This window comes from Mustela putorius, unplaced genomic scaffold (genome assembly GCF_011764305.1).
Source record: "Mustela putorius furo isolate JIRA1106 unplaced genomic scaffold, ASM1176430v1.1 tig00000596_pilon_pilon_pilon, whole genome shotgun sequence".
Classification (NCBI taxonomy): domain Eukaryota; kingdom Metazoa; phylum Chordata; class Mammalia; order Carnivora; family Mustelidae; genus Mustela; species Mustela putorius.
The window spans coordinates 12,184,764-12,208,195 of record NW_025421428.1 but is presented as its reverse complement, the minus strand read 5'-3'; the positions used below and the strand labels follow the sequence as shown (position 1 = coordinate 12,208,195).

At 58.0% G+C, this 23,432-nt stretch overlaps 1 protein-coding gene and 1 non-coding gene across 13 annotated transcripts in view; both read right to left on the bottom strand.

Annotated features, from left to right (window-relative positions):
* Positions 1–23,432, bottom strand: part of PRRC2B (proline rich coiled-coil 2B) — an 87,980-nt gene that overhangs the window by 2,973 nt on the left and 61,575 nt on the right. For 4 of the 12 annotated variants that reach the window (XM_045082612.1, XM_045082611.1, XM_045082615.1 and 1 more), the window contains 17 exons: positions 19,378–19,594; positions 16,603–18,666; positions 15,159–15,355; positions 14,533–14,678; positions 13,862–14,003; positions 12,067–12,149; positions 11,433–11,621; positions 11,088–11,285; positions 10,575–10,661; positions 9,757–9,861; positions 9,412–9,604; positions 8,519–8,616; positions 7,465–7,592; positions 6,673–6,913; positions 3,685–3,864; positions 3,024–3,115; positions 829–910 (listed from right to left, as the gene is read on the bottom strand). In XM_045082612.1, the coding sequence (XP_044938547.1) occupies positions 829–910; positions 3,024–3,115; positions 3,685–3,864; positions 6,673–6,913; positions 7,465–7,592; positions 8,519–8,616; positions 9,412–9,604; positions 9,757–9,861; positions 10,575–10,661; positions 11,088–11,285; positions 11,433–11,621; positions 12,067–12,149; positions 13,862–14,003; positions 14,533–14,678; positions 15,159–15,355; positions 16,603–18,666; positions 19,378–19,594 (4,442 nt within the window). Of the gene's footprint in view, positions 1–828; positions 911–3,023; positions 3,116–3,684; positions 3,865–6,672; positions 6,914–7,464; positions 7,593–8,176; positions 8,238–8,518; positions 8,617–9,411; positions 9,605–9,756; positions 9,862–10,574; positions 10,662–11,087; positions 11,286–11,432; positions 11,622–12,066; positions 12,150–13,861; positions 14,004–14,532; positions 14,679–15,158; positions 15,356–16,602; positions 18,667–19,377; positions 19,595–23,432 lie in introns of those variants that run through there. The other 8 variants (XM_045082614.1, XM_045082613.1, XM_045082616.1 and 5 more) reach the window with 8 other exon arrangements.
* Positions 4,749–4,832, bottom strand: LOC123392838. The gene has a single exon (XR_006607519.1). It is a non-coding gene; the product is annotated as a small nucleolar RNA SNORD62 (small nucleolar RNA).

Here is a 23,432-nt window from a genome sequence, read left to right as displayed (position 1 = left end):
CGTGGACTTGGTCCTCCCTGGTCTTCAACACCCTGCCCCCAACTCCTGCTCTCCGGAAACGTCCCCCCTGAACCCTCGTTTGGCCTGGAGATTCCCATCAGGATCCCATGAACCTGCAGCTCTGTGGCCAGCCTCGACTCTGCCCCCCACCAGGGTGTGACCTCTGCAAGAAAGCTTTAGCAGCTCAGTCCAAGCAATTCAAGGAACGACCCTCCAGGGAACCAAGTTAGGAGGAGTGAAATGAGCGATCAAACTTCCGCCTCCATCAGCCAGGAATGCGGTTTTATTAAAAAGCCACGCCTGACGGGTGTGAGCTCAGGACCCCATGGCATTTTAGAGCAGCGGCTCAGAACAGTGCCTGAAGGCAAAGACACCAAGAAACCCCTTTTGTTACAAAATGGGAAAGCCTCATTCCACTGGTACCCCCACCCAGCCAAGACACAGACGAGACACAGCACTTACTAGAGCTAACACACGCACGCACACACGCGCGGCTTCTAGAGCTGACCCACACACCTAACCGAGTCCCCGCGCCTTCACAACCCAAATTACTAGGGAGGGAGGTCCACCTTCTGGCGCCACCTCCTCAGAGGAATCCGCATCCTCCCTTCTCTGCAGGACAAGGAAGGATCCAGACGCCCATCAAGAGGAGAAATGCCTTCGCCAGGAGGGACTTGGGCTGCCGGCTCCCGGCGCCATGCTCTAAGTGCTAGGGCTCGTCTCTCTTTTTAAGAGGAGCACTCAAATGGTTGGACAGTCCCTTCTCTTTTGGCGCTTGGAGACAGGCCTAAGTGTCCAGGGCTGGAGGTCTGCAAAGCCATCTTCTACCTGTTGAACGTAGTGTCCCTGCACAGAGCCCATGTTAACTGCTGATCCAGAGGGCTTCCCACTGGGGCTAGCAGAGCTAGGCCTGAAAAAACCAAAGGCAGGGGGTGAGAACACACGCGTCGCCAGAGAAACCGAGTCAAGCCTAGCATGTGGCACGGCCCTAGCTCAGGCAGCGCCCTCTCAGACGGAGGAAAGCCAAGACCTCAGCCAGCCAGAGGGCAGAGGGTGCCAGAGCAGCTCGCAGAGACGCACCCGAGGGTGCGGGGGCTGAGGGCATGGGGGCCGAGGCCCCAGCTGTGGGCAGCACTGACCGGACAGGTGGATGGCCACTGACCGTCTCTCAGGGTCTGGACCAACAGCATTCTGTGACCCAAATGGTCTCTGAAGCTGATTTCAGAATGGGGCCAAGTTTATTCCTACTTTTCACTCTTTTAGGCAGTGTGCATGTGTATGTGTCTATGTGTGGGGGTGGGGGTGGGGGTGTGGTGAGTGGAAAGAGAAACCAAAAGCAACAAAAATCTTTTGGAACATCTTTCTGAATGTGTTCCGTTGACCGGACAACCTGTTCTCCTGGATGCCGACTAGGGCTCAGAGTCCCGACAAGTGCTGTGCACAACAGAGTTCATCAGGACCCTTGACAGCGGGGGCGCTCAGACCCTGTGCCGAAGACCATGAGCCCTAGGTGTCTGACCAGGGAACCCTTCTTTGGCAGGGCATGCCTCAGAAGCCCCGTTTCCAGAAAACGTGGAAAACACCAGTCTATAAAACACCAATTTTCCCTACCCCGCTACAGCACCGACAAAACAAAGGCCATTTGGGAGCACTTCTACCTTCTACATGTTCTCCAAAGGGCCCGATGCTGTTCTCCTACGCTAAGCAGACACGGGTGGGTCTTGCTCTGTGAGCCTGGGTTTGCCTCTGGGACCCGACGCTGCTCAGTGCCACCCACAGCGGCCGGGGGAGGGCAGCATCTGCTTATCCACGGAGCTGCCTTCCTCACTCGAGATTATACTCATCCTTCTGTGCTGCTGTCTGTCCGTGGTTTTCCTAAATTCTGTTGTTTTGGTTTATGTCAAAAAGATGGAACACAAAACAAACCAATAAACAGAAATAAATGAAGCCAAGAGGGTGACATAAGAACAGAAAAGACGATGGAATGAGGCAAAGGTCCCACAGACGCCTTTCTCTGGAGATGCAGGTGGAGCGGGGAATGAGGGGACCGACGGGGGGGGGGCAGGGACGCGGCCTCGACTCTCCAAGAGCAAAGCGGCACCGCGTCTGCGGCAGGAAGACGAGATGGTGCTCTGATCTGCGTTAGTGCTCCCCAACTGGAGGGCAGCTGTACACCAACAGACGGGCCTCGGGGCGCCCTGGCGCCCTGCTGCTAACCTCCCACGGAGCGCTGCAAGTCCCGCACGTCTGTTCCGCCCGCTCACAAGCAGGAGGACGCGCCAGGCATCTCCCGCGTACAACAGAGCCTACTTCACCCACCTGCGAGCCCCCGGCCGAGCGTGCTGCCTCCCTCTCTCGGCACACTCCTCCTCAGGGCCCAACAGCTCAGCAGAACCAGGGGTTCTTTGACTTTCTAGCATGATCAGTAAGTCAACACCAGGCTCACCCAAAGCCACCCCCAGCTGAAGGCCTGGGGCAGTTACTGGAGGCAGAGACGGAGATCAAGGACGCAGAGAGAAGGGGCCAGTCCGCGCCGTGAGAGGCACAGACGGCCCTGCAAGGCCAGCAGCCACAGGCCCTGGTGGGACCAGGGGGCCAGTGCAGGGAACATGCAGCCCCGGGAGAGGAAAGTCTCCCACCTTCCAGGGAGCACACTTTCCCAGCCAGTGAATCCTTTGGAAAACCTCGTGAGAAAGCTGAGAATAGTCAGGCCAGGTTTTACACTATTAAAACGTCAGACGTTCCTTTTTCTACCTTTCCAGAAAGCTCTCCCAAACCAGAGCATTTTATCATGATGACTAAAAGCAAAACCACTCCGCCAGTTCACAACTTCCCCGTGGCTGCCTAAAACATGCGTGTGTCCCAGCACTGAACTTCAAGGTGACAAGGGGCCTCAAAGGGGAACCAGCCTCAACGCCCTTCCAGAGCTCTCCCCGGGCGCCTAGGACTCTACTGAACAACTCAGTCCCGTCCAGACCAAGGACTCCGGGACGCAGCATCCGACCCCCAGGGCATTTCTTTACCTGTAAGTCTGCGGTGACGCCACGGAGCCTCCGGAAGGAACATTCTGTTTACTGTCGGCAAAGTGGAAGCCCTTCATCTCCATCTGAGAGGACTAAAGGCATCAAGAAGGAATGAGCAATTGTTTGAGGGCCCCAGAGACGCCCGGCCCTCACCCGTGCACAGCCGATGAGAATCCCCGGGGGTAGAGAGGGATTGTCCAAAGGAATCCGTACTCCCCTCCACGCCCCCCCCCCCCCCCCCCGTTGGGGTTCAAGAGGCTTCTTCTTAGAACCAAGAACTGTCCCGTTTTTGTTCTCTTACAGTAGGGTAGCAAGAAAGGACTGTGCACCACCAGAATGCCCATCAGCAGAGCCTGGAGCCCAGTCCTAGACAAGGTCGGTGGGGACGTCTGGGACCAGTCTCTGATACGCCCCAGCGCAACCCCCCTGGCGCGTCAACTCCACACATCTTTCTGCTCTGAGTCTTGGCTCGTGTCCCTTGCTTACAAGGAACCAAGGGGGCCCCGCCATGGGGTTCTTAGAGGACTTTACCATGAGCAGGAAACCAGTGGTCTGGTGAGGCCAAGAGCTCGCACCCCAACCTCTGGCACTTCCTGCCCAGAGTGCTTCCTGACTAGCAACGATTCTCCCCAGGACAGAGTGGGATGGAGTCCTCCTTTACCTCTCTGCTGGTGGTAAGGACCGAAGGCTGGGAGCCGGGTGGAAGGATTCTTCGGGGGGCCCCGACAGAGAGGCTCTGCCCCTGCGGCAGCTGGATGGACTGCGGCAGAATCAGGGGCTGCTGCCCAGAGCCGTACCGTGGCAGGGGGAGCTGGGAGCCCGGCAGCGGCATCGTCAGCTGCTAGAGAACAGGGATAATTAAGACGAAAATGGATGTTGGGGAGGAAGCCACAAACTACTGTTTACATGTGACCCTGAGAGCAAACACGCGCTACACATCAGGTTCTCACTTCCACAGAATTCAAGCACAGCCTGTGCACGGTAAGACAGGTTCGGGATTTCTGCTAGGGCACAGCCTCGGAGGCAAGTGTGACCGCTGAAACCAGGCAGGTGGAGAAGACAAGCTTAGGACCGTGCCTGCCGGAGACTGCCATAACGACTGCCACGCTAGGAGGTGTTCCTGGGGGGGCATGGGATGTGAGAGGCTCCTCTCCGGGACTGCACAGGGCCACGTGCACCCCAGACTTTACTGCTTCCAACCAGCAAAGGCTTACCGAGTGCACGTTATGTGCATCAGGGGCAAGCACGAGGACATGGTCAGACTCAGGGCACAGCGAGGACAGGGCCACAATGGATGCAGACCCAGCGTGGGGACTGTAGGCAGCAAACCCCTGTGCCTAGGGGCAGGAGGGCTCTTAGGAAAGAATGGCCAACAAACCCCTGAAAGCAAATGTATTTGGCATCCCGGCTGCTATGTTGAGAAGAGATACTGTATGGACGTGTATCTATGTACCCCTTTGGAAGGCACAAAAAGGCAAAATCCCTTTAACTGTTTTGCCTCTAAAGGTGATGGAAAACTCAGCTGGGTTCTGGGGTTCAGGGTTCCTGGAACTGGAGACTCTTGGAGGCTTCTGAAGGCTATTATGACAGCAGAAGGTGTATGGGGCAGGGGTGGGGGGCGTGGTGACAACAAGCTCTGTGAGACTCCTTGTCAAGTCCAGCACCGCGTGGCGACAGGGAGGGGAGCCTGGAGACTCTGGACTGGGGCAGGGAGGCCACTTGCTGTCTCTCAGTCACTTTCCTCTTCATCCCCCTGCATTGAGTCCACGGTGGGGATCAGAAGGATCTATTGGAACTGCATCACAGAGACGGTGGCCGCCAGAGTCTCTAGACCCCCGCTCCTTCTTGCACACGACAGGCTGCAGGACGAACAGGAGGCTGGCGCCACGCTGCTGGAGCTCCAGCTAAGGGTGGTGTGGCTACACTTGTGTTTCACGGGCCCCCTGGCTGCTGTGTTGAGAACAAACGTTTGGGCCCAAGAAATGGCTGGATTCTGGTAATTTCCAAAGGTAGAGCCAAGAGCACCTGAAGGATCAGAGAGGGCATGAGGGCAAGCAGCGGCCTACATGGACAAGACAGCCATAACGACTGGGAGAAAATCAGGCTTTGGATTTGATGCCTTCGCTATTATGTCTGAGATACCGTAGGACGCCGGAGCAGAAGGGACAGGCAGCCCGCAGGCTGGAAAACATACACCCGGTGGGACTGGGAAGACCCATGTTGCTGGGACTTAGAGCCACGGTGCAGAACAGAGACTGGAGGGCAGAGCCCAGGGTGCACAGGGAGCCCGCAGAGCACAGAGGTGAGGAAGAGGGTTCCAGAAGGAACGCTGCCTGAGAACAGGTGCGGTGCTGGTGCGGGGGTGGGGGGTTGAGAGGAAAAAACCACCATCAGGAGCTGCGGGTGTCCTAAGAAAAAGTTTTATGGGGTTTTGTCTCTTTAACGAGGGGATAAGGGGAATAATAGGGTCAACTGCGTGTCCACAGGAGGCTCTTCCTCCAGAGCCAGGCCCCACAGCGCCTGAGGGAAGGAGCAGGAGCCTGGCTGAAGGGCCTCGCCCAGGCACCGCCAGGCAACCCCCCACCCCCCCACCCCCGGGCCAGGAGACCCAGCAGGGGGCACTCTGTACAAGATCTCGTTTTGTCCCTGCTTGTATCTCTCCAGTGACACAGGAAGCCAGATGCCACATGGTGACAGGCGGAAGGCGGGGAGGAGAAAGTCTGAAACCCGCCGTGGGGGCAGGGGACTGACAGGCCAGGTGCAGGGACATGGGCGCTCCCGAAGGTGGCTGTCGGTGCGTGGCTGTGCGTAGCCCAAGCAGGTCTGTTTTTTTCCGCGGGCGCAGACGGCTGTGCAGACACAGGACCGGACTTTACCGAGATGACAACACCGGAGGAGGACTGAGGGCAAAAGCAATGGCCCAGCTCTGCTAAGCTGGGGAGGGAAGGCCGTGAACCCACTGGGGCACGTGGGAAACAGGTGGCCAGAGCCTGGGTCACTGGACGGGGAGAGCTAGAGGAGCAGAGCTGGTGAATGGCAGGACCCTTAAGCCTGAGATGACAAAAGAGGGACAGCTTCCGGCACTGACCAGCCCAGACGGACCGTGAGCACAGCGGAGCACTGCTGGCAAGGGGACTGTGGAACAGAGACCAGGCAATCACCTATGCAGACATCAAAACCACGAGCGGCTAGATTAGGAGCTGTGCTGGGGAGACTCAAAGCCGCCTCATACTGCTGATGGTCACGGGACAGGAAGACGAGAAACCGAACACTGGATTCATCATGTGGACCCACAGCCCCCCGGAGGCTAGTGGAGCAGTGCACAGTACAGGCTCCAGAGCTGGGGTTTTGGGGAGGAGGAGGGAGAGCAGCCTAGATGCATCACTGGGTGCGCAAGGACAGCACCCCATCTCCAAGACCCAGAGGAGGAGGGTGGAGAGAGGCCGTGGGAGCAGCAGCACTCTGGGGGATAGATAGGAGACCGCACCGTTCCCATCAGCCAGAGAACCTGTCCTCAGTTCTAGCGGCCCAGGGACCAGTCACAAGGGTCACAAGCAGCAGACCACACCTCAAGAGGCAGACAAAAAGGAAAAAGAGTCATGAAAGAAAGCGGCCTAGCGTTCTGAGCAGGAGGGACTGAATGCCTAACCTGTGGGAGCTGGGAGTCCAACAACTGGGAGGCGCCCAGGCCAGCAGCCTGGCCCAGCTGGCCCTCATACACCAGAGCTTGGTTTCCACTCATGGGCTGGTAGGGGGAGCCGGACTGGGGCTTCACCATCTCTAAGGGCTGCATGCCTGGGAACGCCGAGTACGGAGGCTTCAAGGCTGTGCCTCCAGAGAGAATCATGGTGCTGGGCGGTGACAGGCTGGGATGCATGTACACCTGAGATCTGCAAAACCAGACACGCGGTTGGTCAGAGGCGGGAGCACGCCAGCGGACCTCAAGTAAGTGCACACATCACGCTCCCCACACCCTGTATGCTGAGACCCAGACCGCTGGCCTCACTGCTCCCCACATCCCGAATTTCTGACTTAGGAGATCTGGGACAGAGTCTGAGGACCTGCATTTGTAACAGGCTCCTAGACGGGGATGTGCTGGTCTAGAAACCACAGTTTGAGCGTCTATACTAAAATACATATCCAGGCTGTATAAGGCACGGGAAAACCTGGGTGACGCCAAAGGCTGGGACTTCAGACACATGGGAAGAGCAGACCCAGGGTGGACAGGGAGAGGCTGGGAAGGGGCAGGATGACGTGGGGAAAAAAACCAAAGCCCGGGGAGGACCATCAAGCCCGTGCAGCTTCTGCAGCAGTTAGGAAGGACTCCAAAGTGACTGCGATCCCCCCCTCCACCCCAAAAGCAGAGAGGCGCAGATCAGCTGCACAACGAAGGGGACGAGCCTACAGGCCGCAGGCGCAGACCTCCCAGGCTGCATCTCACCTGAAGGGCTGCAAGGAGCTGAAGATCTCCTGAGCCTGGGAGGCGGGCAGCCCGCCCCTCAGTCCCAGCTGGGCTGGAGCCTGCAGAGACGTGTGAAGGGAGAGCGGGATCTGCGGGGCAGCGGCAGCCTGCGGACGGGAAGCCGGGCAGTAACCGCGGGGCCCTCCAGGCTGCTGCTCCGGTCCCCCCGCCGCGCCCCACCCCCGCACCACGCGGCAGCAGGAACACTGCCCTGAATGCACACTGGGCTGTGTTCCTCCGGTGCTCTCCCTGCTCTTGGGAAAAAGCAAACGTGTCGTAATCCCAAATGCTGGTATGTTCCTACGGTGGATTCTGTACAACAGCGAGAACGAATCCTAGCTACAGGTACTGACAGCCGTGCGTTTTGGAACCAACGGTGAGCGGGACACGCACACGAAGAGTGCGTGCAGTACGATCTGGTCACGCGAAGATCAACATCTTATAAATCTAAACAGCGTGATATTTTTAAATGTTTTATCAAGAGGTTGGGATGGGCCAAGTCCTCTTTCCTCGGTCCCCAAATCTGCTTCTGCCCAAGGGAGCCACCATCCTGGCACCGAGGTCCAGAGGGTGCTGGACCGTACGAAGGCTCCACAGCTTCAGGAGGGGGACTCCAGAACTCCGCCCCTTGCGGCACAGAAAACGCGCCCATCCTGCATGAAAACAAACGCCTGCACATTTCTAAAACTACCTCTTTCTAACGAATCCATGCCTGGGACTCTAGGCCTTTCTTCTCTTCATCAGAAGGATACCTGATACCAAAGGATACCAAAGAGAATTCCATTTCAGCTAATTCCCCAGCTAGGACACAGGAAGAAGTCTGAAAGAGGGAAACGGAGAGTCTGGAGTGCAGAGCTCCATTCCTCTTCCCCGTCTCTCCTGTGTCCGTTCACTGACCATTTCCTGGCTGCTAGGACGGACAGGGAGCTGGGCATTACATAGGAGGGACGAGGACGTAAGACAATGCACAGGTCAACGCAGGAGGTCACTGCTCCCCCGTCCCCCACGGAGCCACCTGGCTGGCCGCCCTCACCTGCTGGTAACTCTGCTGCTGAGGTATGGTCTGGGGAACCAGCCGGGGCTGACTTGCGAACATGTGGCCATCCAGGTAGAGAGGCGGCAGGTGACTGCCTGCGAACAGAAGCCCAGAGGAGACAGAACGGAGTCAAGCCTCACCGTTCCCGAATGTTCACGTGTGCTCGCCTTCCTAGGAAGGCGGCGGGAGGGAGTGTGTGCAGAACCTGCTCAGCCCCGTGCCGCTAGCCCCGTGCTGCTGGCCCTGTGCTCCAGCAGCCCCACTCGGACTCACCTGCTGGGGAACACGGGCAGGTGGCGGCATCAGGGCCCAGGGCGGCAACGGGCTCCATCCCACCCTCGCCCCCAACCGCTGGCCTGCACTGTCGGGAATGACCCCACTGCTGCAGACATGGCCCGGGTCTCGGACCCTGGCTCTTCTCTCCCCCCGCACCAAGCCCACAGAGGAGGGTTAGAAACGGTCTATAGGAACAGCATCACTGGGACTCGGGCAGCTGGGCCCTCAAAACCCTGCCCTGGCCCTCTGAACGCCAGCACTGTGGGGAAGCAGACTCCCACTCATTGAGGGCTTGACTGACACGAAGCACTTTCCAGCTATGACCTCGTCTCATCGGCTAACCCGTGGACAGCCAGTCTTCTCTCACAGACGAAGGGGCTGCAGTGCAGGGGGCTGAGCCCCTCACCAGCGGCTTCCCTGGGGAGGGGAGCAGGGAAGCGGGACAGGCAAGTTATCTGCAGTGCCTGGGAAGCTATGACCTCCTGACTGCACACCAGCTCCTACTTCTGCACACTCCTTAACGCAAGCAATCCAAGCTTCTCTTGAGAATGGGGGACGACCGCCCGAGCTGGTTCGGGCAGGGATGGGTATGTGTGTATGTCGGGCGGGCATACCTGGAAGAGAAGCTGAAGGCGCGACAGAGGCCACAGGCATGGGCGGCATGGAAACCCCACCGAAGGAGCTGTAGCTGACCCCATTGGAGGCTCCCACAGACGATGGGGGTTGGATGCCTGAGCCCGTCCCACTGGGAGAGCTCTGCTCTGGCAAACTGGGAGAGTTTTCCCAAGCCTTGCGTGCAGACTCCATCTGAAAAGCAAAGCGAGCGGAAGCATTACCACCAGGAAGGCGGTGTCTGGCACAGATGGAGGATGGGGGACGGCGGGTGGGGCTGCTTGCTCTGGCCTCTTCCCCAGCTAAGGCCCCCAGGCAGTAACCCCGTCGCTCTGTGCTGGTGTTACCTTCAGGGTGAGGTCCGCGGTGGGGAAGGACATCTGGGAGAGGCCGATGGCCCTCTGGATGTGATGGTCGCGCCGGAGGATGGGAATACTCGGGGCCAAGCCCGCCTGGAGAGGAGGAGACCATGGGGTACGACAGGCACAGAGGCAGAACGACAGCGCAGCGAAATGCACCTTCAGTTCGGGCCTCGTGTGCTCACGACCCTGGGACAAGGCTGCGAGCAACAGAGACCACGGCTGCCTCCTCCAGATAGCTGCCTTCACGGACTCCCGCAGCAGAATCCATGGAGAGCCACGTCCACGCGCTCACCCCATGGCACACGGAGGCACCGGAACCCAGCTTAGAGACCCCAGGTCCTGTCTTGGCCGCCAAAAACTAAAGAGGTCCTTGTAGCATTTCTTTGGATATGTGCTCAAAAGACCTGCCCACACGTGCCCAGTGCCCATAAACCTATTACAGGGCTTGTGAGAAACTACTCAGAATAAAAATACCCCGGCCCCATCACACATACGTAAGCACAGAACTTGGAAGATCAGAGAATTGGGAAGTGCCAAATAAACCAAACCTTGGGAATTACATTCTCCCCTTTTAGGATCACAAAACCAGGGTATGGAACATTTACACAACCTGCCCAAGGTCGTGCAACCAGCTAGCAAATGGGGCACACCTCATACCCAGGTCAGGTGGCTGACCCCCAAACCTGGTACTGGTCCCCTCCTCTGGCTTCACGCTGCCCTCCAGCCCCCCAGGAGGCTTGCTCCCTTCGTTCCAGGCCTGCCAGCACAGAGAACAAAGGAGCTTGGGGGCGAAGCACACTCACGTTACTGGCCAAGGCATCCTGAAGTTTGACGACCGGATTCCCCGCAGGACCAGAGGCAGAGCCAGGCGGCAAGCTGAAATCAGAGTCCTGAGGAGGACGAAGAGACCACTGAAATCATCGGCCCACCTTTCAGCAGAGGCACACATCAACTTGACCCACAGTCTCAGTGACTCAAAAAATCGACTGAGCAGCATTCACCAGACAGCATCCAAGAAAAGATGCCACCCCCTGCCACTCCCTCTGTGCCCCCTGCCCGTGCCCACTGGGCAACCCAATGGAGACAGTGAAAATAACCCGTCCACTCAGCCTGAGAACCTGGCTAGTGCCAGAAGAATGATCCAGAAGGCAGCTCAGTCGTGCCTGCCGTGTCCAGCACACTGACACGTCCCCCAGAGTACTCTTAGCTCCCACCTGCTGCTTGTTCTCACTGACAACCCCATGTCCGCACCCTCCTCTCTCTCCAAGCATAAAAAGAAGGATGAAGGGCAGGAAGGAAACACAGCCCGGCCTTACTTTTGGATTGACTCCAAATTCAATGGGTGGCACCGGCAATACAGAATCCACGTGAATCTCCACCCCGTTAACAGGCGGGACGACGGCCCCCTGCAGCCGGTCGGCCCCCTCCGAGCCCTTTCGGTTTTTCAGAGACCGCTCATTGCCGATGGGTCCTGGTCTGTGCTCCTTGCTCTGTCCTGACCCTTGTTCTGCATCCTTGATGGAAAACCAGGGACGCTGAGAAACACACACTGGAAGGACCCCAACCCCCAACCCCTGAGCCCCAGGAAGAGGGGAGGAAGACAAAGGGTGACAGCCCCTCCTGCCCTGGCCCAGGCCACCGTGAACGCACGTCCAGCGTACCTTCGGCTCGGACTGCTTCTGAGCCTGCTCCTTGTGGCCGTCAGCCTTGGGCTCCAGGCCAGGCCCGTGCATGTCCTCCGGTTTCAGGGCGCCGTACGGGGAGCTGCGCTGGGAGGAGGTCGCAGACGACTCCCGAGACTCTGCGCTCAGGTCAACGCCGCTGTCCCCCTGGCTGCTCTTAAAACCCTGCTGTGCGACGGACAAAATGCGTCAGGAGTCCTGACCCCCGAACCCCAGCGTGGGACCAGGAAGCAAGACCAAGCCCGTGGCTGAGACACAGCCCCCGAGTACGCCTGTCCGGACCTCTACCCTGACCCACCGATGGCGGCCAACACCTGAAGACACGGCTGGAAGCACAAGGTACACAGTGGGTGCCAGGGACACGGCTGCCAAACTCATGCCCTTGTGACCCAGGTCAGAGAGACCGGCCGCCACCACCAGCTCGCGCGAGAGGCCCCGGCTGCCCACCCACTCGGGTTAATCACCCCCTCCCCTTCACACCGGGCCCTCACACAGATGATAAGTCAAGAAGGAAGTTGAGTGCCAAGCCGGGGCCTGTGGAAACGGCCCCGGGGCCAAGCTCCGCAGCTGCGGTGGGCACGCAGGGGGCCCAAGCAGCGAGGCGGTCACTCACCTCGGCGGAGCCGGGCTCGGCGCTGCCGAAGGCAGTGGCAGCTTTTGTCCAGGAGTCGCTGGTCGGGGCCTGAACGGGAAGGGCTGCCCGAGGGAGCAAGACAGAGCGTCAGGGCATCGCAGAGGAAGCCTGAGGCCGGAGCCACGAGCCCGGGTGCCGCCGACACACACCCAGGCCGCCACCCGCCCTCCCTGCCCTGTCAGCAGCGCGCCGGAGAGACGGGACCCCCGGGAGCTTTACGCAACTTCCCAGCAAGCTCAGACTCTCATAAACGCACTTCTCGTCCTCCATCAACAGGGTGCTCCGGCAGGTCTCACCCCATCTGGGAGGATTCTGCACCGCCATCCCTGCGAAGCGTAGCTTTCTCTCACTTAAGCCAAGGATTCATTTCTACAAGCCAGCAGCCCTCACAAAGACTCAAGCCAGGATCACTCAACTCCTGCCAGCTCAAGGACCACTGCAAGAGTCCCACAGAAGCCACAGACCACAGAACCCGACGCACTGTTTTCGGATCCAGCAACCATACCCCCAGCCCACGAGCAGCCGGGATGCGATGGAGAGGCCTAACAGCGAAGCCCCGAGAGCAGGGGCAGGGGGAGTCCTGCCCGCTCCGAGGGATGAGCGGGGAGGCATCTGCGGACGTTCAGAGTGTGATAACCAACACTCACACGTGCAACCGAATCATCGGACAGCGACAGCTTAAAGATCATTATACTTCCAATCAAAGCTTACGTTTCTACCAATGGTTTTTGTGTGTGTGTGGGGGGGGTGTTTTTAAGATTTGATTTATTTGAGAGAGGGAGAGACAGAGGGGGCGTGCGAGAGAGTACAAAGTGGGGGGGTGAGGGGTAGAGGGAGAAGCAGGCTCCCTGCTGGCAGGGAGCCCGGGGCATGGCCCAATCCTGAACTTTGGGATCGTGACCTAAGCTGAAGGCAAAAGCTTAATCCGCTCAGTCAGGCAGGCTCCCCTCTCCCCCAGTGGTGGTGTTCTAACATGCTGGAAGCAAGATCACATGGTCAAACTCAAAGAATACCCAGAACCCAGAACTGCGGGTGTCTGTCCTGTGGCTCTGGGGTCACGTCACTGCGCTCTGGAGACCTTGGCTACTCCGCAGAGCACATGGGAAACAGACGAGTTACCCTAAGCTCCCCTGCCAGGCACCATGTGTTCCCTTCTCTCCTTCACCTGTGTACTCTGTAAGGCTCTGCCCAGAGTAGGCATTCAAGAAAAACCTGCTTGAATGAAATGGTTTTATATTTTAAAATGAAGAGACCAGAAAAGGAACACTGAATTAGAATTTTTTTTGTTTTTAAAGTTCGGGGAAATAAATTTTCCAAGAATCAGGTGCCCTCACTCTCTTGCTGAGAGAGCATCAGGAGAAACTGACAGAACCCCCCGGAGTCGGGGTCCGGGCCGGCTTGCAGCATAGACAGGCAAGCTTTGGACCCTTTCCGCCTCCCTAGCAGTCAACTGCAGCTCTTCCACAGGGGAGAAGGAAGGGTTAGGGTTAGGGTTAGCAGAGACGGGGCTCTCGTCATCCAGACCACTGGACACACGGAGGGGTGTGCTCCTGTCCCAAATTTCAGGCAGGGAGCAGCTACTTTTGTCCAGGGGCTACACCAGCGGGGGTGGGGATGCGATTGCATGGGACACTGGGGCTCTGGAGAGGAGGCAGGGAACCCAGAAAGCCACATGGGCATTCAAAGCCCCAAAGCAGGATGCTCCCGAGAAGGGACCCTGGGCCCAGAGGACAGCCCTGAGCCAAGCAGTTGAGCCCAAGCGCCCAACTCTTACCCTGGCTGCTGCTCTCCCAAATCTCGGTGCCCAGGCTACTGCCGGGCACGGTCATGTCACTCTGCTCCAGGCACAAGTTGTTTTGCTTTTTAGCAAACCGGGGAGGAATACGGGAGGGAAGACCTCGCCCCTTGACGGGCATCTGAGGAGAAAAAGGATGATGTGTCCAGTCTTGACATGAAGCATAAAGAGCAACAATTTCTTCGCAGGGACAACACCCTGGGCCCCCAACCGCCCCCACCAGAAACTGTTCCAGAGATGCTGGAATAGTCGCCTCCTGATGCCTCAACCACAGGTGAACGGCACTGCCAACTGAACTGCCCCAGAAGGGGCCGCAGAGGCCGTGTGCGCAGCGGACAGCCCTGACTGCGTCTGAGGACAAAGTCCCCGAGCCTCGTGATGCCCCAGGTGACAAATCTCATCCCACACAAGCCAGAGCAGCGGGAGGAGAGCGGGCTTGGAGAGGCTGATGGAGGCTGGCGTCCTACCGTCGTCACCAGGGACAAATCACCCTCTTGGAGAACAGGATACTCCCACCTCCTCCCATAGGACAATGGGGGCCACAGAAGTACTCCCCCCTTCCCCTCTTCTATCTTGGGCTTCATTCAGAACTCGCCTCCTTTGGCTCTGGGTTTCTGTGTCCCGGCCCGCCAGCTCCCCGGCCCCTTCACCTGCACGGCCTGCTCCTTCCTCCTCCTCTCTTCTTCCAGCAGGCGGCGCTGCTTCTTGGTAAGGACCTCGATGAAGCCTTCACCCGCCATGGGGCCCACTTCACTCTCCTCCCCAGGGCTGGACCCGCAGTTTTCAATGATGGAATCTGAACCCAGATTTCACAAGAAGGGACGGTTGTTTCCATTCATCAGCAGAAAGGATAACCCAGCCCTACCAGCTGCTGGAATCCAAGGACGGTTCAGCTCAGGAGGCCGGCAGTAGGCGGCTCCAGGCCTCCAGGACGAGCATGCTTGCAGGGTCTATGGAAAGCCCGCTGGGCTCTCTCCACCCTCCCGGCAACCCCTCGGCACCTGGTTATCCCAAACCAGAGACCCGAGGAGCACTACAGTTACGAAGACAATCTCTGGAAACAGAAACTCCCAGTTCTGCTCCCGGACAAACCCTTCAACCTCTCTGGGCCGCGGTTCCCCCTCTTTGAAACTGGGACACCGCGGGGCAGCTCCGGGCATCAGCAAGGCTGGGAGCAACAAGGGGGAGGAATCCTATCTGCTCTGCGACGGGCAGACGCCGCAGCCCCACGGAGGCCGCTGCTCTTCCCTCTGAAGTCGCGAGAGGACAGACTCACTTCCGTAGCTCAGGTCAAACTGCTCCATGGTCTCTCCCTGTCCACCCGCCCTCTGAACAGCCAGCTTGGTCTCCTCTGCCTTCTCGCGGGGGACGTCGGGGGCGTCAGAAGTGGCATGGGCTGGTCGCTCCAGCGCGTAGTGGCCGCTCCCACCACCGCCTCCACCAAGACCTCCAGGCAAGGCCTCGTCTGGGGACCTGTAAAGGAAGGAGGAGCTCGTCAGCTCGGACACGGCTGAAGGCCGGGGAAGGAGGGAACGTGCACCAGCGCGCACGGACACAGCGCCCTGACCTACAGCATCCCGTCGTTCGGTCGATGCTGCTTTCCGGCAGCCGTGCATGGTGTGCGAGGCCCCGTGGCACCCCCCCCACACACCGCTTCAACAGCTCTGCCCACTCACGGGGAGCACCACTCCTCCCCCGCCCCTTCCGGGGCTCAGCACCTCTGTTCCTTCCCCAAAGTGTGCCACACTCAGCGGGCCTGTGCAGAGGAGACAATGAAGGGCTTGCCCTGAGCAGAGCCACAGAACTTTCTGCCCTAGGCACACAAAACTGGCCAGCAAGGAGCCAGACTTGACCCTAGCTCTCGGCAGAAGTCAGAAGCAAAGCCAAGTCTTGGCATCTGGGGCCGGGACAGCGAGGCTGGGCAGACACCCGGAAGGACCAGCATTCTCAGAGGGCCCCTCCTCTGGGGCTCTGAGACAGCTCCACCCCAGGTTTCTGGCTCTGGATTCTAAGGAGGCCAGGAGGTAGGAAGCAGCCTTCCTCAGCCTGAGCTGTGGCCTGTGTGTGGTCAGGAGATCAGGCGACCCAAGTGACTCCCTGCATGTGCTCTCCCCCCTTCCCAGATTCCAGGCAGTCTGTGGGCAACAAGCAGCCCCAGAGCACAGATCAACCCCCAAAACCCCCAGGTCCCATGAGAGATGCTCACAGGGCCTCGGACACCTCACACCCTGCTGTTATGGCCTGGCTCTTTCCACAAGGAGGGGGTTAATCCCCAAAGCAGGGCCGCATTTCCTCACTGTCGAGAAGCAGACTCAGGGCCAGAAGGCCAGAGGCCCCTAAGGCCACTGGGTGACAGCAGCCGCAGGGCGGAGGGATCTGGGAGGCTGGCACCGTCCATAGGCAGCGCCGCCTCAGCAGGGTGGCCACCACACAAGTGCCACTGGGGCAGGGACTCTAAGTTCTGGTGTCCAAGCCACGACAACAATGACAACCACACATGAAAGAAGCAGACAAGCAGTGCAGGAGTGAGTGATGGAGACGCTCATACATAATGGTCTTGGCAGGCAGCCCCCCCCACCCGCCCCAGGGCACAACAGAGGGACAGAGTCGGCTCCTGACACACGGCGGGACACGCATGCATGGAGTGCTGCTTAAAAAAACAGGCTTAGTAACAAAACAACAGCAACAGAAAAGAGCCCAGGGTTGGGTTTGTGTTTTACCTTTTGGCTTTCAAAGGCGTCCCACTCTGTTGGCTCTCATAACGGGGAGAAGCGTCACCACCACCTGGCCTAACTGACTTCTCCCCAAACCCCCCCGGCTCCAGCTTTCGGCTCTGCCTGTCGGCCAGGGGCCTCTGGCTGGAGAAGCTCCTCTTGGCCAGCTCCTTCTTCTCGCCCACAGCAGCCCCGGGCAGGCTGCCATCCGCCTGGGGGTCGGGTTCAGACCCTGGGCCCTCACGCCGCTCCCGCCTCTCGCTGAAGTCGCTGCTCTCAGAGGCCGTCTCCCACTCCTCATTGGCGTGATCAGATGAGTTCTGGTACGAGAGCTCGGGGGACCCACTCTTATCCCCGGGGCAGAGCTTGGGCCGGCCTGGCCATGGCCCTGCCGGCAGGTGGGGCTCCTCCTCGGGCCCCCAGAGGCCCAGGGATTCTCGCTCCTGCCGGAGGCGCCGAAAGCGTGGTGGCTTGTCCTGGCGAGGGGGGCGTCTTCTCCGGAACGGCCGGTTCTCTGTGCCTTCTGGGTCGGCCGTGTGGTCGTCAGGGAAGAAAGGCCTCTTGTCCTCCAGGCGGCTGTCCTCGAAGGCCCTGGCACCAAAAGAGTCAGAATGTCTGTAGGCATCGGGGACACAGTCCCTGTCTGCGGGTCGCCGGGACCCGCACGCATCTGGGGAGCTGTACTCCTGCCAGGAGGAGCCCGGGCTCTTGCTCTGCCAGTGGGCGGCCTCTTTGGACACGAAGGTTCTCCGCCCGTAGCCGCAGCTGCTCAGCCGGGGAGGGAGCGCCCGGCCAAAGGCACGAGGGCCTCGGCTCTTAGCCTCCAGGCTGCTGTGGTCCTCGGAGCACACCTTGCTGGAGCGCCAGGAGTCCCTGAAGTCCCCCTTCCTCAGGGCACTGCCCTCCCGCTCCAGGAGGGAGGCTTCATTCCCGTTCTCCGAGCCTCGCTGCCGCCGCCGCTTGGGAAGCTCTTCGTACTCGGAGCCCTCACTGTGGGTCTCGCTGGCGATTCGCCGCCGCGGCTTGGCCCTGGGGAAGTCTTCTGGCTGGCCGAGGTCCCGCAGCCCCCGGCCGCGGCCGCTCCTCGGGCCGCCGCTGTAGATGCCCCGCGCCCCGAGTACCCCCCCACTGCAGAGGCCAGGACCGCCGCCCACAGGCCGCCCTCGGAACGTGAACTCTCGGAAGCCACGGCCGCGGCTCCGGGCCTGCCCTCGACCCCCAAAGGCTTGCTCCTCGTCAATAAAGATCCAGTTGTTCCTCTTTGTCGGGGGAGTGTCGCTGGACTCCCGGGGCGGTCTGCTCTCCCAGGCCCGATCCGGCTTCTCGTCCTCTTCGCACCTGCCGGCCTCACGGCCCAAGCCAGCGCGGGCGGAGCCCTGGTCCTCCAACGGGGCGGGGGAGGAATTGGCCAGCGCAGGGTCGTTCTCCTCATCCTCATCCTTGTCCGCGGTGCGAACCGGCCCCTTCTCCTTGGCCATGCGGGCACCCTCCTCCCCCAGCTCCTGCTTCACCTTCTCGAGTTCCTTCTCCTTGTCCTCTACCTTGAGGGCTTTCAGCACGGGCTTCTTGATGGGCCCGGACCTCCGCGTCCTGCTGGTCTGCTCTGGGTGCTGGCCGCTGGGGCCCCGGGGCTCAGGCGTCCACTCAGGCTGCAGGGGCGGCTGATTGTTGGGGCTCCCTTCCTTCTCCCAGGAGGAGGCGTTAAATGAGGGCTCCTCCCGGGGCGCCCCCTTCTCGATGCTGTTGGCTGTGTCGGTGGCCTCTGGTGGGTGGCTAACGTCCCAATTGTTATACTCTGGCTTTTTCTCGGCTGGGGCAAAGTCGGGCTCCAGCGGGGAACACCTGAGGTCTGGGGTGTGACCCCCAGGAGCACCTGCTTCCTGAACATGGTCTTGGGGTGGAAACAAAAGCTCCTGGCCTATTCTTTGAGAAGAGACACAGCTGTCAAAGTCTGCTTGGGCCTTCTTGTCAAAAGCACTCAAGAACTCCTCCCCTCTCTCCTCAAGGAGATCGCGCTGGGCGCCTACGCCCCCTGACCTTCCGGGTGAGGCAGAGTAAGAGCTTTCATTCCTGAAAAGGAACCAGAAAAATCAGTCAATGTGATTGGAGCCTGGTTCCTGGTTTCCATGCTGAACACAGAGTTTAGTTTTAAAAAGAAAAAAATTTTTTAAAAAAGAAAATGAAAAAAAAAAAAAAAAAAAAAACCACCAAAAAAAAAAAAACCTCCACAAGCACCAACATTTGCTCTATCTTTAAACACGTCTTAGAGCTGCTGGGCCACAGATTGCTGGGTGGCCCCTGGCATCCAGACTGAAGAGTGCGGTGGCTGCTGGCGGACTCAGCGAGCCACAGGGAGGCAGAGCAGCTGGGAATCCTCTGGTCCAAATGACAGGCGGGAGGCTGGGAGTCCGTGGAGAGTCTGGGGCACTGGGCCAGCAGGGCCCGCTTGCTTCACTTTCACAGGAAGGAGCCATGACCTGGGCACTCGACCCCGCCGAGCCCCACCCTTCGCCCTGACCCAAGGTTCCACAGATCTGCCTCTGACCCGGGACCTCTCCTTAGCCGCTGCCAGTCTCGCCGGCAGGTCATCGCCTCTCATACAAAAGCCTTCGAGCAAACCTCATCAATTCTCCATCCCCGGAGAGCACTGCCAGTCCCTGCAAAGTGCCCTTTCTCCAGGCAATGCCTCCAGGGACAGAGCTTCATCCCAGAGCCCCTTGCAAGCAGGACATTGAGATTCTGTCTTCAAATGTAGGACCACAGGGCCATGTTTCATCTCACCTGACGTGCATGTCCATGGCCAAAGTGTCGTTGGATTCCGGCCGGGGAAGCGAGTAGCCCTTGCTCTGCAACGCCATGTAACCCTCGGCGCTCCACACGGGGGCTGGGTCGAGGGTGGCCGCTTTCCTCTCTCGCAGCGGGGGCACGCAGCTCTGGTCCTCAGAGCGACAGCCAGCCCCCCCAAGGGCATCCTGGGGCATCATGGGCTTCATCAGTCCTGAAGAAGGCAAAGAACTCATTTGTACCAGCTCATTCAGAGAGCCACGTTCCAACGTCATGGGCAACCAGAGGTCCAAAGGAGACAACAATTACCCCGTCACGTGGACACAGCAGCTTCCCCCACTGCACCCCGGGCCATCACCATCAGGCTCTCCATGCTCTCTGACTACACAACCTCTGAATGCACACCTGCGTGCAACACTAAGTGTCCCAAAGAGCTGTCGGGGACCCGTGGCGTCCAGCCTACGCTCCCAGGTCCGGAACCCCGTGTGGAGAATCAACTGGCATCAAACTGGCAGAGGGAAACCAGAAATAGTCCAGTGGAGAGCTGGTCCTGTCAGCAGAAGGCCGGAGGGGCCAATGGGTCAGCCACGAGGGTCTGCCTACAAGCAGACGCCAAGGTCTCCTGCACACATGGAGGAAACAGAGCTGTGTGCCGGAGAGGCTTACAAGGACGGAGACCTGGGCTCTGCCTGCTCCAAAACCTGAGCCAGAAGACTTGGGAGGGGATTTTGGTTTCAGGTCCTTTTTTTTTTATGATTTAATTTAATTAACTTATTTGACAGACTGAGATCACAAGTAGGCAGAGAGGCAGGCAGAGAGAGAGGAGGAAGCAGGCTCTCTGTCGAGCAGAGAGCCCAATGCGGGACTTGATCCCAGGACCCCGAGATCATGACGAGCTGAAGGCAGAGGCTTAACCCACTGAGCCATCCAGGCCCTAAGACTTTATTTTTAAGTCCTCTCTACACCCTACATGGGGCTCAAACCCACAACGCCAGAATTAAGAGTCAGATGCCCCGCCAGATGTGCCAGACAAGCACCCCAGTTCCTTCTACTTCTGGCCCTGAGACTGACCGCAGCTCTCCACATTTTTGTACAGTGAATGGGGGCAGGAGGACACACAGAGGATGACAAACTATTAACTGACCTGAGGTGATTACAAGACAGAGGACAGGGGCCCCTGGGTGGCTCAGGTGGTTAAGCGTCTGACTTGGTTTCAGGTCAGATCATGATCTCAGGATCATGGGATCGAGCCCTACGGTGGGCTCTGAGCTCAGCAGGGAGTGTGCTTGAAGATTCTCTCTCTCCCCCAGCCCCTGCCGCTGCCTCAAATAAATAAATCTTTAAAATAAAAGAGAGAGAGGGACGCCTGAGTGGCTCAGTTGGTTAAGCAGCTGCCTTCGGCTCGGGTCATGATCCCAGCGTCCTGGGATCGAGTCCCACATCGGGCTCTCTGCTCAGCAGGGAGCCTGCTTCTCCCTCTGCCTCTGCCTGCCAGTGCTCACTCTCTCTGACAAATAAATAAATAAAATATTTTTAAAAAAAGAGAGAGAGAGAGAGAGACAGAGAACATCTCGTGCCCAGACAGATGCTGGCTGGGGAAGGTGTGTGCCCCAAGGCCTCTCTGTCCATGTGGATCGAGTTGGGGCCGGGGGGGGGTTGGGGGTGGGGGTGGCCGTGCAGAAATTAAAGGTCTCACCAGGCCTAAGCCTGTGGAGAGAAAAAGATCTGATTTCTCAAATATTCTCTTCACGACGCTTATCTGCAGCCACACTCCATGTTATGCCCACCTTTTACTGAGATGATCTGGCTGGAAAACGGTTTGACATTAAGCCAGAGGGTTTCAAGCTTTCCGGTAGCTGTGGAAGGCCCTGATGCAGGACTCTGATATAAAGTTAGTGCGGGGCAAGGAGCAGAGACCCTCTCTGGAAATCGGCAGTTACAGACCGCTCATTAAGGGCTGACTGCGAGGCACACTAAAGCGGTCGACACTGTACGTCAGCTTGGTTTTGCTTGGTTTTGGCAATGTGGTGGCTCTTACGACCCGAAAAACCCCGCTAGCACAGACACTCTCTGCCACAAAGATCCCATGCAGAGTGCGTCAAACCTCTCCCCACCCTGGCCCCCACAGAGGTTCCCAAGAACACGGGAAACCCCAAGGGGCTGAAACCACAGCCCCAGGCCAAAGTCACAAGCTGGTGCTTCTTGGACGGAAGCAGGGAAACACCCATCAGTCCCAGCAGGTAGGGGCAATGGGGTTTTGCAGAGTGCCGTAACTGGGATGCTGATCAAGACAAAGACCCTCAAAGGGTGAGGCCCTCAATGCAAAAGGTAGATTTTAAAACGTATGCTCCTTAGTACGGAAAACAGGAGGTTTATGTCTCAGTCTGGGCCAGTGGGGAAAACTCAGTTTGCTCCTAGGACTATGGGGCTATGCCGGCTTTCATATAGCTTTGGGGAGGAGGATTCAGGGTTATACGCCCAGAGTGGCATAGAAAATTTCCCAAGTTAGGGGAATAGGTGGTACTAGGCTGGCGGAAAACCAGCCCGGAGGGACAGACTCTCCACTTGAGACATACTAGATTTCCACAATAAATAAAGCTCTGCTGAAGATGAACTCACAACCCGGAATCACCAGCATATATGGGAAGCAGCCCGCCACGAGCCCGCAGCAGGTCAGAGTTATGTGCCTTCCTGAGAACTTCAATAACAGAATAAACACCAGAAATTACGTTTTAAGAATTAGGAAAAGCATAACAAAGTAATTAAGAACTTAAAAAAATTTATGATGCACACGCACAATAGACTTGATCTGACTTCAGTTCAGCTCGTGAGCTCAAGGTCCTGGGATCCAGCCCCATGCTGGGCTCCATGTTCAGCAGGGAATCTGCTTAGGGAGTCGGCTTGGGGACGCTCTATCTCTCTCTGCTCCTCTGCCCTTACCCCGCTCACACACGCACACTCTGAGATAAACAAGTAAATCTTTAAAAAAAAAACACAAATTTGAGAAAAAAAATTCCAGTAATAAAGAGAAAGAGGAGATCTTAAAAGCAACCAGGGTGAGCTGAGGCCCAGCAGAAAGGCTCCCACAAAGAAGGGGTGTTCTGCTACCAGCAATGTAGTGACCAGAGAAAATACCATCAACAGTCACAATCGCATCCATTAGGTGAGTTTCAAGAGGCATGGCCCCCTGGCACTCAAACAGTCCCAGAAATCTGCCACGAAGGAGATGGGAACTCCACATGTGTACGCGGACGCCATGCTCGACAACGCTGTCTGGGCCAGAGGAATAAGGAATGCCCCGAACCACATCCAGAAAGCGTGAGGGGGACGAAGAGTCACCAGACGCGCTCTCCATGTTAGTTACTATGGACCTGTCGCCACTTTCAAAAACCCACAGTTAACGTGGATGAAAACTAACTGCTAAATATCAAATAACAGTATAAAACTGGGAGACGCCTGGGGGGCTCCGTAAGCTGAGCGTCTGCCTTCAGCTCAGCTCGTGATCACTGGGTCTTCGGATTGAGCCCCATGGTGGGCTCCCTTCTTGGTGGGGGCCTGCTTCTCTCCCACTCCCCTTGCTTGCGTGCTCAAATAAATACATACACAAAATCGAAAAAAAAAAAAACCCAAAACTATAAAACTGGAGGGGAAAAAAAAACAGCCGTGGCCAGAGAGCAAACAGAGCAGGTTACGCAGACATGAGTCACCCTCAGCAGCATCGGGAGCCAGAAGAAAAGGAAATACTATATTCTGGGTCCTGAAAGAACCAACTGCCAACCTAGAATTTTACACCCAGCGAGAGAAAGGGTGTCATAAAGACTTTTTCAGGCAAAGAAAACCTACTGCCAGAAAAATCTCCCGAAGAACTCACGAGAACATACTTCGTGGAGAAACGCCACACCCCGATGGAAGGAAAATGCGACAGAGAAGGCAGTGAAGAAACCAGTGTGTGGACAGGCAAATGCGGCCAGGACAGATTCCATGAAGCAACACAAACAGTAATGACTAACGTGGTGGCCAGAAACACACGGAACTAAAATCCTAGGGAACAA